Source organism: Brachyistius frenatus, unplaced genomic scaffold (assembly GCF_029030835.1).
Source record: "Brachyistius frenatus isolate BFR_SWC_R1_liver_20210118 unplaced genomic scaffold, ASM2903083v1 Contig_43, whole genome shotgun sequence".
Classification (NCBI taxonomy): Eukaryota; Metazoa; Chordata; class Actinopteri; family Embiotocidae; genus Brachyistius; species Brachyistius frenatus.
The window spans coordinates 1,954,052-1,970,368 of record NW_027210642.1 but is presented as its reverse complement, the minus strand read 5'-3'; the positions used below and the strand labels follow the sequence as shown (position 1 = coordinate 1,970,368).

The window sequence follows — 16,317 nt, the reverse complement described above, 5'->3', positions numbered from 1 at the left end:
TGGTGTGATACCAGGTGGGTTTTGGAGCTTAGCTCATAACCCCTCCAATGAGTTTTGGGTCCTCCAGTTAATCCCCACACTGATTGGTAAAAGAGGTTTGCCGATTAGATGCTTCAGGGTTTAGATTTGCTTTACAATAAAGTGCTCTGTGTATTATGTAACCTTGTCAGAAACACAATTTGTGTCTACAGTAGTTGTTCCAAGATGGAGGAGATGCAATATAATTTAAATATGAGGGTACATTTTCACAATTTACCTCCTGGAAAGCAGTCAAAGTGTTGTTGAACTCAAGATATCTCTTTCCAAATATCTTCTCAGCCTGTGTGACAGTGATTTTATCAATTAAACCTCAATAAAAATAAATACTGTCTTTTAGCTGCTGTAGCAACAGTGACATTCTGCATCCTGTATGTTTGTGCTCCAGAAATGGTTTCTGCTTCGGTTTGGACTGTTACCAAACGTTTGTCCTTAACTTAACATTGGTGGGTTAACCCCCTAGGGTGGTCTGGGATCTCCATGCTAATCACTCTTAGATGTCAAGGCTAATAGATGAAAGCATTTACCATGGAATATTATTTAGAAGAGTTAAAACCCAATACTAAGGATTTTGTGTTGTATAGTAGATCAAAATCATATCCTTTTGTGGATTTGCCATTTACAACAGAAATCCTGGTTAGCATTACACTCAACATCCTCGAAAACCTGTGAAAGAGGGTGGTAATGCTCTTACAAAGGTTTATCTTAGCGTGCACTGTAACAAAGGTCATGGGGTGACTATGACCTTTGAGTAGAGTCCTCTATTATTAATTGACTGATGGAGTAACAGAGGAGGGACAGGAAGGATTGGAAAGAATAAGGTGGAGAAGCAACCAACGTGAAAGTAAGCAAAGGCAAATGATCTTACATTCAAATGTGTGCTATTCAAATTCCTCTTACCTAAGCTCACTGACTTAAAAAAATGTAAATATCTCTAAGAACTTGAAGCACGCATAGTATTGAACTATGAACATCAACACGCAATGTAAAATGTAATGTAAAAAAAGATGCTTTGTGAATACAATTTTAATCTCTACATCAAGTCTTTAACAAGACAGAATACTGTGTTTTTTAATGGATAAGACATGTTTATCAGAATGTGCGACATGAAAAACCGAATTAATCTGAGCTAAAAAAAAAAAAGTGTTTGCGAGGGGAATCAAAGGAGAAGGAAAAGCAGTGGGGAGCAACGAAAAGCACCTTTGATCTCTGGACATTTTCCAATTAGACTGTGTTTCACCAGCAGATCAAATTGAGGATAATCCTCAAGGTGGATAGCGTGGCTACTAGTATATGGGCCCAAATATGAGATTGAGAAACCAACAGGAGTCTGGTTGACAAATTACTGTGTCAGCGTGATCTACAAGGAAGGAAGACAGGAGTGAAGGGGAAAAGAAAGATATGAAGGAGATAGACAGTGAAGCTGCACTGACGGTTTACTGGAGAGGTAGAGGGAGGAGGGGAGGTTTGCAGTTGGTGCACTGGTACGTGACGTCAGCGGCTTGTTGGATTGAGGTGCTGTGTCCTGCTGATTTTAATCCTAACGCATTAAGGAACCGAGAGCAAGTGCTTGTGCAAACCCTCTGGGGAGAGAGAGAGAAAGTGACAGGAGAAGGAAGGAACACCAAACAACCCATCAAGGAAGATAAGTGGAGTTATTTCACAACTTGCGAGCTAGAAGAGGAGAAAAATCAAGCATCTTATTTTTGCTATTCGGTCTCATGCCTGCTTTCCCTCGTTGCCCTTTCCCTTGTTCGTCTTAAACCGCTCTACTCGCAATCTTAACGTGTGGCCTGTTCAAGCATGCCCACAAACGGACTTAACCGGGCTCTGAAGCTGCAGTTTGGCCTCATCAACTATGGGAACCGCTACCTGACAGCTGAGGCCTTCGGTTTCAAGGTGAACGCCTCAGGTACCAGCATGAAGAAGAAACAGATCTGGACCTTAGAGCAGGATGAGCAAGATGGCCAGGTAGTGTTCCTCCGCAGCCACCTGGGACGCTATCTAGCCTCCGACAAAGATGGTAAAATCATGTGTGGGGCAGAGAAGCCTCAACCTGAGTGCCGTTTCCTTATTGTACCCCAGTCTGATGGTCGCTGGGCACTGCAATCAGAGCCTTACCTGCGATATTTTGGAGGCTCGGCTGACTATCTGTCCTGCTTTGCCCAAGCCATTGGGGAGCAAGAGCTGTGGGCCGTCCATTTGGCTTTACACCCACAGGCCAGCCTGCTCAGTGTGGCACGAAAGCGCTATGCCCATCTGTCTGCTTCAGATGGAGAGATCTCAGTGGACAGCAACATTCCCTGGGGAGTGGACTCTCTGGTCACCTTGGTGTACCTGGACGGCAAATACAGCCTGAAGACCTGTGACAGCCGCTTTCTCAGCAACGGCGGCAAACTGGTGATGGAGAACAGTAACACAACTAGCTTCACACTGGAGCTGAAATCTGGCAAGCTGGCCTTTAAGGACTGTGATGGGAAATATCTGACCCCAGTGGGACCCACAGGAACGCTGCGCTCGGGCCGATGCTCCAAGCCTGGAAAAGATGAGCTGTTTGATCTCGAGGAGAGTCACCCACAAGTAGTTTTTCAGGCTGCCAACAAGAGATTCGTCTCTGTAAAGCAAGGTAAATAACCTGCTCTGCAGTCTGGAGAAATAAAGTGTGCTTTTCTCTCTAAATAAGAGTTTGATATTTGCACAATTTAACAGTTTCATACAGAAAATGAACTGGTGTGTTGATCTTCTTTAATCCAGCATTAAGCACTCAAGAACTTTTAAAGGGTGCGGGACTTTGCAGTTATTTTCTGAACTATGATTTCAAACTGTGCAGCTGCTGCAAGTGATTTTTGATTAGAGTTCATTTTCACTTTCTCTGGTTTTTGCGATACCGATCTTTCAGATAGAGCCGATTTGAGATCAATAATCATCTCAAAGTTAGTCTTATATTCTGTATCCTTGCACGATTGCTTCAAAGATTTTGCAGGTTAGGTATTGAGTTAGTCCGACCCATAGCTCAGCAGAATAGCACAATAGTACATGGTTGGCCTTTTGACAAATACAGTTCATTTCAGAGTAGAGCAGTTTCAATTGTGGGTGTTGTGGATGTCAAGTAAACTCAAATATTACACGATAGTAAATGTGAATCATTTTAACATAAGGTGGCCTTGGTTTATTTAAATGAATCTTCATAGTTACGCTACAATAACTAAATCATTACATTTACCAGCCAAGGAAAGAAGGCGTTGGCATTTTTGTCCTAATGTTGAACCCAGAATGGTTGACAGCCATACATAGTGGAGGTAATTGTGGTAATGGGCTTTGTCATTTCCATTGTGTGTCCATTGAAGATTAAGCAGTGTGCAAATGACTCCATGGCACCAGGGGTGTCAATTACCAGCAATGGACTTTAAACCTTGCAACGACTCACTCTTTACTGCCATCCATCGAGAGAAGCTATGTTATTATGTGGATCTATGGTTTGCTAGTGAGGCAATAAAGTGGCAGCGGCTACAGCCCGGCCTCTTTTCAGCCTGCATGAGGGGAACTGTTCTGTCCTGCATAAATATGCAAGTGTTGGAGGACAGGTGATCAAACTGTGTTCTGTTGCAGCTTTTTAAAGCTTTAAAATTCAATTAAAACAATAACTGTTGCAAATCTTTTGTAGTTGTAAACCAGCTCTATAATGCATATGCATATGCACTACTACAGCATATTTGTGGAAAGGGGATTCTCAGGCTAACTATAGACTGCAGTAATTATTATGCATTGTTATGCAATAGCATTCTGCATTAAAAAATGTCACGATCAAGGCAATAATTCAGCAACCTGGCACTGCATTTTCATAATATAGGGCAAAGACTTTTATTTTCAACTGTAGTGTTTGGCCTTGTGGCAGCGCCACGTTTTTTAAGGAACAAGGCACTAAAAGCTGCTTAGTGGGCCCTGCAGTGCAGATTTGCATTTCACCACTCAGGGAATTACAGCAAGCGAATGAACAGGAAGGGTGGAGGGGTGACTGTTGGGGATTAGGGTTGTAACGGGATTAAGAGAAAGGTTGAAGGATATTTCTGTGGCATCTAATTTGAACTACAGCCGACACAGTTCTGTTATATGTGTCTGTGTATTCAGCACCTGACACACCCCACCAGACAGAGTTTATACATGTGGATTAAAAGTATGTAACACCAGACTGGCTGAAAGCGAGTTTATACACAGAGAGCATGGGCTCTAAGTGACTGGAAAGATAGCTCCAATTTAAAGCAAATGTTACTAGTTGGTCTGTGTTCAATTTAGCCTTACTGACACGATTGCTTTTATTAATGCAAAACAGATCACATGAACTGATCACTTGGAATTTGCTTCAGAGCAAAAATTCAAAAAAGAAACACGACGAGGGGACGTGAATGGCTCACAGAGGGCTATAATGGTCCTCTGCCCTAAATCTGGCAAAACACCCAAACCTCAAAACAAGGCTGAAGTATAATCCACTTCTCAAAACTAAGCTGATTTGTTTCATCGATAATGGAGCAAATAAGACTCCTTTTACCTTTCAAGGTGTGAATGTTCTATACTGAAGAAATGGATTTTGTGTAACCAAAATAATTTAAATAAACCATTAGCTTAGCAAACACGGGAACTTACAGTATTAAGAATGACATAAATCCATGAAAGATAAACTTAGAATTGGTTAAATGTTACTTAAGCATGTGCACTTGGATGTGACCTTGCATGGCAAGATGGCAAAGTAGAGGCTTACAAGCCCTGCATTTCGAAACAACGCCTTGGCAAAGCACCGCACATTTGTGTGTGGCACATTATGACATCTTCAGATGGTGATGTCCACTAGAATGGGTAACACCTGTGACATTTGTGTTGCTAGAACCAAGGACTAGAATTGTAGAAAATCAAGCAACCAAAATTATTCAGTAGTAGTTCAGTAGGTTCTTAATTTAAATAATGAAATTCATAGCATCAAGACAAAAGCTGTGTGACCTATAACAATACCTGCCACCTATACGAGCAGACAGAACCCTCGGATGAGTCAATGCAGATAGCACACTCAATTATGTGCTGCAACAACAGAGAAGGCATGGATATAATTCATTCTGGATTTATAATGTGCACAAATCTCTTTGGCGATGCTTGAACAAGTAAATGACATTTAAGAAGAGGTAAAATGTCATTCAAGAGGATTCAACATTGGGATCCATGAATTCAATTGAACAAAGGCTCAATTATCCTTGCCATCTTGTCTTCCCTTATTTACAGGAGTGAGTATTTCAGCCAATCAGGATGTGGAGACAGACATGGAGACCTTCCAGATGGAGATAGATAAGGAAACCAAAAAGTCTATGTTCCGGACCAATGGAGGATCCTACTGGACTTTGGTGACTCACGGAGAGATCCAGTCAACTGCCACAGAAGTGTAAGTACAGTAGCTCTGGTAGCTTAGAAAGAGGAGCTTGGTCAGTTTTTACCTGTAAGAAGATGGGGCCGCTATAGTGACAGCTTGTGGACGCAGTGCCTGTGGTCAATCCAGCACGCACTGCGCAGTGGATTAGAGCTTGGGGTTGACCCACAATATCCCTCTCCAGAGAGTCTCAAATGATGCTGGTTCATTCTGCTTCATTGCTGTAGACTTTCTAAAGCATTTCAAGGTGCTCCATTGCCAACTTCTAAAGTTTTACACAAAATTTGAAGCGCGCTCTGGTCAAGTCCAAATTCACATGGACTCCGAGTCACAAAAAAACATGTAGCACAGGATTGCTATGCTATTGTTTTCTCTTGCTTCATGCGCAACACTGTGCTGCACTCCATTCGTGTGAAACAGGAAAAGTATTGGAACGTTTAAATCGCCCTCATATACTCTGTAGCTAGATAGTACAGGTATGGTTCAATAGTTTTTATCCTATCGTATTATTCTATTTGTTTTGTACTTTGATTGTATATGATTTAGCATCTATCTTTTTTCCCCAGAGAGGTCAACACAATGTTTGACATTGAGTGGCGAGGACAGAGGATAGCACTCAAAGCAAGTAATGGAAAGTATGTTTGTACGAAGAAGAATGGGCAGCTCTCAGCAGTCAGCGATACAGTGGGTAAGTGCTTTTTGGAAAACGACTTGAGATTCAGCGCTGTGTTTGTTTGAATTTCCCGCTGATAGGTACAACTTTGTCAACCCACCACACCAGATGAACCATATTTATCCTTGATTGCAGGTGAAGGCGAATTATTCCTGATGAAACTCATCAACCGCCCAATGCTGATCCTTCGCGGAGAGAATGGCTTCGTGTGTCACCATAAGAACTCTAACACTCTGGATGGAAATCGATCAGTCTATGACATCTTCCCATTGATGTTCAATGATGGCGCCTACATTATAAAAAGTCAGTGTCTTTGTGTGTACACAACATACCATATCTCTGTATAAATTCAATATATCCGTGTCCTTTCTTAACATACAAGGACGCATGTACGTCTTTATTTAAGAAAAATAATCAGATCATGTCCTTCTGCAGGTGTGAATGGAAAGTTCTGGTACGTCTCTAGCAGTGGTCTCGTGTGCTCAGATGGAGAAAAGTCAGAGGACTTTTTCCTTGAGTTTCTGGAGCATGGACGCATCGCCATCAAGGGCTCCAATGGCAAGTACGTTCGTGGAGACCAGGGAGGCACGCTGATGGGTGATGGTTCATCTGTCGATGCATCTGCTCTCTGGGAGTACTGATCCCTTAAATCTGGGTCTTTGAAGAGGGCCTGAGATACAGGTGCAGCACACGCTTTTATCAGATTATATGAAGCGAACTGACAAGATACTTTCCTGCTGGTTTTTATACTAGGTACCCACTCCTAGTTTTTTTTTTGGTTTATTTGTTGTTGTTTTTTAATTGGGATGAAGTGAACACTTTAGGAAGATGTTGTGTTTTTCTCGTGAATGTTAGATATATTTCAAATGACAACAAATGCCAACATCAAACAACACATATTTAGGAATTTCACAAATTTGAAAAAAAAAAAAAAAAGCAGTTTTCTGCTGCTGTTGCTCTACTCTATTTTCTTTTTCAGAAAGCACCCACTAACTACAAATAAATGTAAAAACAAACCGAAAACAACAAATTAGTGTGACTGCATTCTTAGGTTTACTTTTTTTTTTTAAAAAAAGAAGGAGGGATACTAATTTATGGACAACTTTGCTTCATTTGGTTTGGGTGGCTAGATTGCTGGGTCTCACTTATGCAACTTCTGTCTACATTTGTTTAAAGCTTTAAAACAATTTCATTACTTTCATGACACGTTCTGTAGGAGCAGTTTGGTCATCGAGAGTCCTGCTAAGCAAAGAAAATGCACCACTGTCTTCAAGGCAAGCAAAGCAAATGGCTGGTGCCAGTGGTGCTTTCAGTTATCTTAATGGAAGTTTTACAGCTTCCATAAAGAACAATATGAAGCAAATGAAGTGGACACGACAGGCTAGCAGGCCTCTGAGAATGTAAATCTAAAAAGACTTAAGTCAAGCTCACTGCAACCACTGAAATACATCTTGTGATTCACTGTAGATGTCCAACAGAGAGAGCAGAAATGTTCAGCAACAAAGATTATCAATATAAATATATATATATATATCCATAACAGGGACAAGCAACAAACCAAGGAGGGGGGCATATTTACAGCATTTGATGGACTACACATAATTTTTAATGTACCTGGTGTGAACTCAGAAAGTGCTTCTCTGGTGTTCTGCCTAGGGGCCTTAATCCACACTGCACTCTATTATCCCTTTATACCCTGTGTTCATGTTGAGAGTTGGGTAGTAAGATGAGAAAATATGATGAATTTTGATATCAGATATTTTTTTTTAAACAAAGCAAAGATTTCTTACTGAAATTACAACAGTAACATCCTATAAAAATGCCATTATGGAGCAAAATCTCTTTGAAATCTTCGAATAGTAACAGTCATATGGGAATATTCAAATTCATTTCTTCTGTGATGAGTGCTAAATGTATTCACTTTAGCCGATGGGTTGTTGGTCAAATGCAGCTCCAATGTGACAGCACACTGCTTTTCTTCAGAGTTGTTGGAAAACATGTTGTTCCAACTTTGACAGCGCTGGGCTGTCCATCTACCCTCTGCTTCCTGTCTCAGCCAAGAACATCCCACTAAAACTGATATCAATCTTCTCACCTAACTTTGGATATGACAGCAAATAACTGTATTTCACAAAATGGGAGAGCATTCCTATAAGTACCAAATGTCTCACTGAATTGATTACATCCTCCTGAAACCCTTCAAATCAGTAAGGGCACAACCTGCCCTGACTTTGTTCGAGCTGATGTTGCTAGAACAGTGCCGTTGGTCAACCTGAAAATGTACACAATTAGTCATGTCGATTTTTGTCAGTGATTTCCCAGAAAGTAATAAAATCTGCAATAGTTCCAGCGTAATGTCTAAACCAGCGTTTTTTTGTGATACGTGTGCAAATTGCAATTAATAAAGACACATTTTAGAAAGCAAATTCTAAAATGCTTGGTCACATATGCAACCAGTACCAGCTCTATAGAGAGCCATATTTTTTTGAATGTATTTAATATAGAGAGACATTTGTTGTTTTACTATCTTTGTTTTCTGATATGACTTTTGAAAATGTTGTTGAAAATAAAATCTTGACAATGTCTTTGTTGACTTTGGGAATAGAATGGTGTATCGGGCTTTGAGAATGTGCGTGAAACATGTGATTCATTGGTTCAGATGGTAGACGGACTTAGTCAGTAGGGTTGTTGGTCGGAGTCCTGGCTCCTGCAGTCCGTATGGTTAAGTGTCCTTGAGCAAGACACAGAATGCAAATTATTTCAGACTAGACTAAATCATCTGCCAGATCATTGTAAGGTTTAAAAAGCCAGTATTGGGGCGGCACGGTGGTGCAGTGGTTAGCACTGTCGCCTCACATCAAAAAGGTTCCGGGTTCGAATCGGTCCTGGGCCTTTCTGTGCGGAGTTTGCATGTTCTCCCTGTGCTTGCGTGGGTTCTCTCCGGGTTCTCCGGCTTCCTCCCATCATCCAAAAACATGCACCTCAGGTCAGGTTACCTGGCGCCGCGCTAGTGGCAGCCTACTGCAGCATCTCCCCCCTGAGAGCCCCCCTGCTGTAGTGAAGAAATTTCCCCTCGGGGATTAATAAAGTGTATAAAATCAAAAATAAATCAAAAATCTGATGTTTGTTACAAAGAATTCCACTTCAAAGAACTATGACTACAAAGTATAATGAGTTCAGTTTATTGTTTGCTATCACTGATACTTTCAGATCAGGTACTTAAGTAGCACTTCTATTTTTCCTGCATTAAACAGTCACAATGCTGACAATTGTAACTGAAATGCAAACAATTGGCAGCTATTGTGCTGGTAATCAGGGTTCTCTGATCAGTGTTGCGTTACTAAGAGGATTTTCCCATTAACTACACTGGGTGGCAGTGTCTACCTGGCTTAGTTCTTTCTCTATTACAATTAAGTCAGAGAAATGCTGTAAAAAAAAAAAAGAAGGTTTTTGCTCACGAAAAAAACAAACACCTGTTAGCATACCAGCACTCTGCAACTGACTCCCTGACATTCATTAACACTTTCAACAAAACTGAAACAGCTAAACTGCCACTTACAGAACACTATATTTATACGCTCTCGAGGAAAAGGCATCGTTTACAGTTTTCAGCTTCATCACCATATTCAAATATTTCATGTAGATTTAAGCTATTTAGGATTCACAACAAAGACTGCATTTTTTTTCTGAGAATTTCTGTTGTCTCTTAAAAACACACACAGGATGTGTGTGTGTGTGTGTGTGTGTGTGTGTGTGTGTGTGTGTGTGTGTGTGTGTGTGTGTGTGTGTGTGTGTGTGTGTGTGTGTGTGTGTGTGTGTTTTTAAGAGGCTCTAAACTTAACCCTGTCGCAGTGACACTTTGCCAGTGCTTCTTTAATTCTATAATTACACTGGCAAAAGTTTTCTTTGAGAATCACAGCCCTGAAATTTCCTGCTCACTAAACCTATTCATTACACACTATTCACTGAACTGAAAATGTTTAAAGTGATTAGGTTTCCTTCACCGTGACACAGACTGCTTTCGGCAGAGCATATTAAGTGCGCACTGTCTGCCATAAGAATGAAAGTGAAGAAGACTTCAGCATTTGCAAGCAAAGTCTTAAAGAACCAAATGAAATGTTGAGCTTTCTGACTCCTGAGGGTGGGTTGCTAGAGGTCAATAAGTAATACTGCTATTGTTTTATAACAATGTGCGCTGTACTCCAACACTGGCTAGCTTTGCCTGCAGCCAGTGTTGTTCTACATGGACAAAAAAAATACTACAGTAAAATGGGGTTATTTGTGCAGGTTATATATTTGATTTATTTTTGACCCACTGAGGAGGTGATATGAAAAAAATATTTCAGAGAAATCAGAATTTGTTTTCATTAAAGGCAAGTTTTAGGCAAATGACAGATGCACACTTTTGAAATCCTTTATGCAAAGCAGGTTTAAAAGGATTTTTTTTTTCAAGGAAGCCCTTGAATTGGCAGCAACTCTGAGTCAGCTATATGCATTTTTATGTCTTTGAATTAGACATCAACCGAGGGAGAGGTAAAGAGTTAAATACTTGGCAAAATTCCATCTGTAAAGTAGAAAAGCCTTGATGGATAAAACTTCAGCGTTGGGCATGCCCCTGATATCTGGAGCAAAGGGGTGACCATATCTATATTTAAATTTTAAAATAGTTTGATGATATACAATTAATAACAATGACAAAATGCAACACTTTTGTTTTTGCCATTTTTCACGAGCTGAAGTAAAAGATCTAAAACTTCACACATAAGGTTTATTTCTGTCAAATTCTGTTCACATAATATTTGTTAAAATCTGTGTTAGTAAGCACTTTGTCTTTGCCGAGATAATCCATCAATCTGACAGATGTGATGCATCAAAATGCTCATTAAACAGCATGATTATTGCAAATGTGTGCCTTGAACTGGACACAATATAAGGCCACATAAAGAAACATTACAACAAGAGTTGCATTCTGATGTTATGACAGAACTGGAAACAAGGTCTGACAATGATTTTTCAGAACAAAAACACAGCGTTAGCCGTTTCCACTGAGCACGAACAAATACAACATAATGATACATAATAAATATCACAAATTATAAGGAAGGAAGGCTTTTTCACGCAGAAAATAATCTCAAGACCTACCTTACCAACTTATACTGATGACATCCACAGTTAAACCACTTTTACTCAATGTTTGTGACGACACTCTGAAATAAAGACAACTCAAAATTGTAAAGACATCCTCAGACACAGAAACACAACATACACTTGATGCGGCACTTGAACAGACCAATTTCCACTTGTAATTAGAGTCTAAAAAGGACTAATAAAACTCTATAAATATCTTAAAGCCAATGAGCCCAGCTCCAACCATTACACAACTACAAACAGGAGAAGAGAGAGAGAAGTCCTCTTATGTATAAAGCCCATAATGCTCAGCTCAACAACAAAAGCGTTAACAGAGACCCCACACAATCCAGACCAAACTAATTTAAGACAAAGCAAAAGAAAAGCATCAACCACTGAAATTTATTACAATTTCTTTTAAGGTCAATTCTATTTAGCCCTGGACAGACAAAAACTGAGTGGCAGGAAACCATGAACAACCAGTAACTGAGAAAGGCATGAGTGACAACAAAGTGGAGATTAACACTAGTAAACAGAGAGTATTTCTGCCAAGAGACAACCTGCAGCAGAGGAAGCGAAAGAGGCAGAAGGGCATATTGGTTTGCTGTGCGAAGAAAAGAGGCTGGGCAGGAGAAAGAGGTGCTTCTGTTATCAGAAGGCTAGGAACAGTTCATTTTGTCCTCTCCTTTTTCTACCTTTTGTTACTGTGCTAATACATCACGCTGCTCTCATATCCTCACACTCTCTTCCACAGTTAGGCTACAATGTGGCTGAAGCCATATCATTCTTTTAATGCATCTGCAAAGACAGATTAGAACTAGTGAGCTCACAATTTGCATGAGACCAGTGCAAATCAATTCATTCAGAATCTACTGTTTTCTAATGTGTCGGCAATGCTTCATTTATTCAACTCCATTTTATTTAGAGTGCAAACGCATCATGGAACGTGGTGCCAATACATTTTAAACGCATAAAAGAACCACATTAAAATATCAGTGTCAACTAACAAACTTGGTTATGTGCTTTCAGTGAATAAAATAATAGACAACCACCTTATGTTAGCAATGTTAAAATAGCAATGCCATTAAAATGTCAACGTTAAAGGAAAAGTTAAAACGACATGCAGTAGTGGAAAATGCATGGAAAGCAAGGGCGAGCATATGTAGAGGAAGGTTTATGGTGATTTTAGCCTGCCCTAATTGTAAGCTTTATCATAAATGTATGTTTTAAGCTTAGTCTTGGAAATTAAATTAATCCAAGGATAGTCGCACTTGAAGTGTCTACCACAGCATACGATGAAAATAAAAGCCAAGAACAATGCCAGCAAGATAAATTTCAAACATGTACACTCGTTCATCTTTAATTATCCTTTGTAATATGTTTATGACATCTATACAATGTGATGATGGATGAGTGTAGAAGGATGGTGCAAAATTCCCATATTTTACATTCTTCCTGTGTCTTATTTGCAGTCTTAATATCCATAGGAAGATACTTTTGTGGTTTTAAATATTGAAAACTGTCGCAACATTACATATCTTAAGCTTCTTTCTGGAGCTCTGACAGGCAGTTTTGTTTGTACGTCTTTAAGGCACATTGATGTCAATGACCATCTCCTCTGATTGGCTGACTTTTCTACACAGGCCAACCACAAGTTTTCTTCAGTTTTGTGGCTCGCTAGCTCCATGACAGAATGACTGCTCAGTGTTTCCTTTTACACGTAAAATGTTGGACAGTGAGACGTGCTGAGGCAGACATAAGCGTGTGTGACATCACAAACTCAAGTGCTGAAGACAGGCTGTGTGCATTTAACAGTGGACTAAGTGTTTTTGACACATTCAGTTGTTATAGCACCTACACCTGCTTTATAATAAAGCACTGCCTAGTGTTTGTATACTTCCGCTAAACACGCATTCTTCTCAAAGCTGATTGACAGAACGTGGATGCTTCACACACATGTTCAATCCTGACAGCACAGAATATCTTTACAATCCCCACAGGTTTAACGTGGACACCCAAGATTAGTGTCACCAATTTACTATCTGACAAAATGTGAAATATAGTCACAGTCTCCCCTTCTGTGCCTCAGTTATGGCTTTGAATAATGGCCAGAAAAGTGGTTTTGCAGAACCTTTTGATGTCACAGTGAAGGTGACCTTTTCAATATGAAATGTAATCACTTTATTTTGTCCGATTAGATATTTGCATGAAAAGTTGGCATAATTAACGTATGAATTATTGAATTATGGCCACAAACATGTTTGGTGAAGTCACAGTTACCTTTGACCACCAAATTCTAACCATTTCATCCTTGAGTCCAAGTGAACATTTTTGTTAAATTATATGAAATTCCCTCATGGCGTTCCTGGGATATTGCGTTCACGATAACGAGAAAGATGCATGGGAGGGGCATGACCCCCAAAGTTTTATCAGTTCCTCCTTGGGACCAGGTAAATGTTTGTGCCAAGTTCGAAGAATTTCCCTCAAAGCACTCCTGAATTATCTGGATTACGAGAATGGAATGTCCGAACGGACAACCCGAAAACATAACGACTATGGCTATCACCAGTGCAGAGGCACACAAAGGTCAAAAATCCAAATGTATACAATATGGGACCTTCAAGAGAGATACACAGCAATTCTCTTTCATTCGTCTAACAATAATCATAGGCCAGCAGTGGTGTTGTAGCACGACATATTTTTAGCTAATATTCTGTCACAAAATGTTAATTTGAAATGATACTTTTTTTCTTGTTTTTTTTTTTTTTAATGGCTTAAAAGGTTGCAGAGGTTTACAAATAATTTATGAAAAAAGCCTGCAAGGTGAGATGAAAGCCTGTGTGGGCCTACATCAATTAATGCGCTGATGAAAATACTCAAGACCACTTCAAAAGATTACATAATTACTTCACAACCTCACAAACTCTGGCACATCATGACATTTAATTGCTGCTTCCCATCCAAGATTACAATTGCATTATTCTAAGAACAGAAATAACCTCGAGCTTTCAGGTGCACAGAAGATACAAAGCTATCCATATTACAAATTACTGTACTTATTTGTTTAGAAAAACATGTCTAAAGCCGTTTAAAATAAATCGTTGTGCCATATCTTCAAAGGGAGACTCGGTGTGCGCAGTACAGCCCCGTGCAAATGGTGTCTGCAAAATGCCTGGACTTGGAAGTTTCACCATACGCTGAGTATCCGACAGGTTTGATCTGTAATCAGTTCTTTCATTAAATTATAGGCTACGATGAAAACCAACTCTTCTCCTTTCAGTAAAAACATTGAAATTGTGCAAAGGACTGGTGGAGCTAATAATGTAGTTAGTACCACCTCCAAGATGTGTTGCAGACACTCCAGCTGGTTCCCTGTACAGGTTTACAGTTGTGAGATTCTCCCAAAATGATCCTGACTCAGCGTCATCTCCCTACAAATGACAATTTAAAATCCCAGTTTGATGATTTCAGCAATGTTCTTGTTCTCTGAAATAAATACTTTGTTTTTTTTTAAATTTATGGAAATCTTACCCATAAGAGGGCACATTTTAAAATCAAATTACCTCACTCTTACTCAATATCCAACAGTCATGTTCGAGTGTGGCATTACACGTAATCCCTTTTTCATCACAACATGAAAACACTACACAGATATTTCTGCACAATGAAAAATAAAAGCTACAGCTGTCTTTTTAGGTGAATACAGAGGATGAAGAAAACCTGCTGCAGACTGCAGGTGAATTTTAAGATTTATTTTTCCAGCGCGACGAAAACACCCAACAAGCAGTCGTAAAAACACCAAAGAAATGGCTTCAAAATACCCTGCTGTGGCCTAGTCAGAATTTATTTCTCTGTCCAATTGAGAATTTGTGCACAGGCCTTGAAAAATGCCTTTTACACCACCCCATGCAACTTCAGAGAGCTTGTTTGCAAAGAGGAGTAGGAGAGAAACACTGCAGACCTATCTAATGAGCCCAGGCAGGCTGGAAGGCAATGCTTCTGCCAGGTTTATGTATTTAGTTTTTTCAGTTGTGCCTAATTTCCATTATTTCTAGAGGTTGTAGATATGTTTGCCATTGGAAATTAAGGCACTTTCTGTGGGTCAGTAACAGAAAAAAGGCCACTCACCTTCAGATGGTAAAACTATGGAAGTTAATTCAATAGATGACGTCTGTCAACAGTTTTTTTCCCCTCATAGAACAATTCCCCTACTCACACCCTTAAAACTAACATCCACATATATTTTCAACTCTACCTTCCACACAGCGTGCTGTCTTGATTCTCCCTGAACTCGTGTATTGTGTATGATAATAAGAACTTTATTTATATAGCACCTTTAAAAACAGAGTTTACAAAGTGCTCTACAGAGAAGCAAAGCATAGTCATACATAACGTCAATACCAGTAAACATTCAAGAACACAGGAGGCAAAAAAGACCAGACCATAAAGGTAATGAATACAAGAAAACCAAACAAATAAACAAAACGAGCAAATGGAATAGAAAACAAACAAATAAATAAATGAATAAAATAAACAAACAAAAACAGGAGAACAAAATAACTGCATGAAAGGACATAAAAGGACGACATCACTTAAAAGCAATTCTATAAAAATGGGTTTTAAGAAGTTATTTAAAAGAAGTTAATGATTCCGCAAGCCTTATCTCCTGACATCTTTTTTTTTTATCTGCCCCACCTGTACTATACTAGGTATTTAAATTGTTTCATGAAACCAGAGTGCCCTGTGATTATAGGGATCCTAGCCAACATGAGGTAATGTGGATGCTTCCCTTATTTTAGACTGCTCTCTGTACAGTGTTAACTATTTCGGATCACAGTAGCAGCCACTGATTCTCGTAAATATAGGGTTCAATTGAGTTATAGTGAAATAGTCACGTCAGTCGGATGTGCGTTATTTTACATCAAGTGAATAAATACGAATAAGTATATTCACGGTATGTTCACCGGTCGGGGTTTTATTTTGGAAATCGGCACCGGAAGTGAAATATTTCATTTCTGCACTTTGACAATGTGGATCAATCCAGGAGCCCAAATGCAAACCTGCAGACGGT

The 16,317-nt window shown here is 39.6% G+C and overlaps 2 protein-coding genes across 4 annotated transcripts in view; one reads left to right on the top strand and one right to left on the bottom strand.

Annotated features, from left to right (window-relative positions):
- The window catches only part of LOC138623400 (cytohesin-1), a 149,695-nt gene that overhangs the window by 39,553 nt on the left and 93,825 nt on the right, over window positions 1-16,317 (bottom strand). The window lies entirely within an intron of this gene.
- fscn2a (fascin actin-bundling protein 2a, retinal) lies at window positions 1,671-6,919 on the top strand. Its single transcript, XM_069702732.1, has 5 exons — window positions 1,671-2,662; window positions 5,305-5,461; window positions 6,013-6,134; window positions 6,255-6,422; window positions 6,555-6,919. The coding sequence occupies exons 1-5, from the start codon at window positions 1,840-1,842 to the stop codon at window positions 6,758-6,760; spliced, it is 1,476 nt and encodes a 491-aa protein (XP_069558833.1). The 5' UTR covers window positions 1,671-1,839; the 3' UTR covers window positions 6,761-6,919.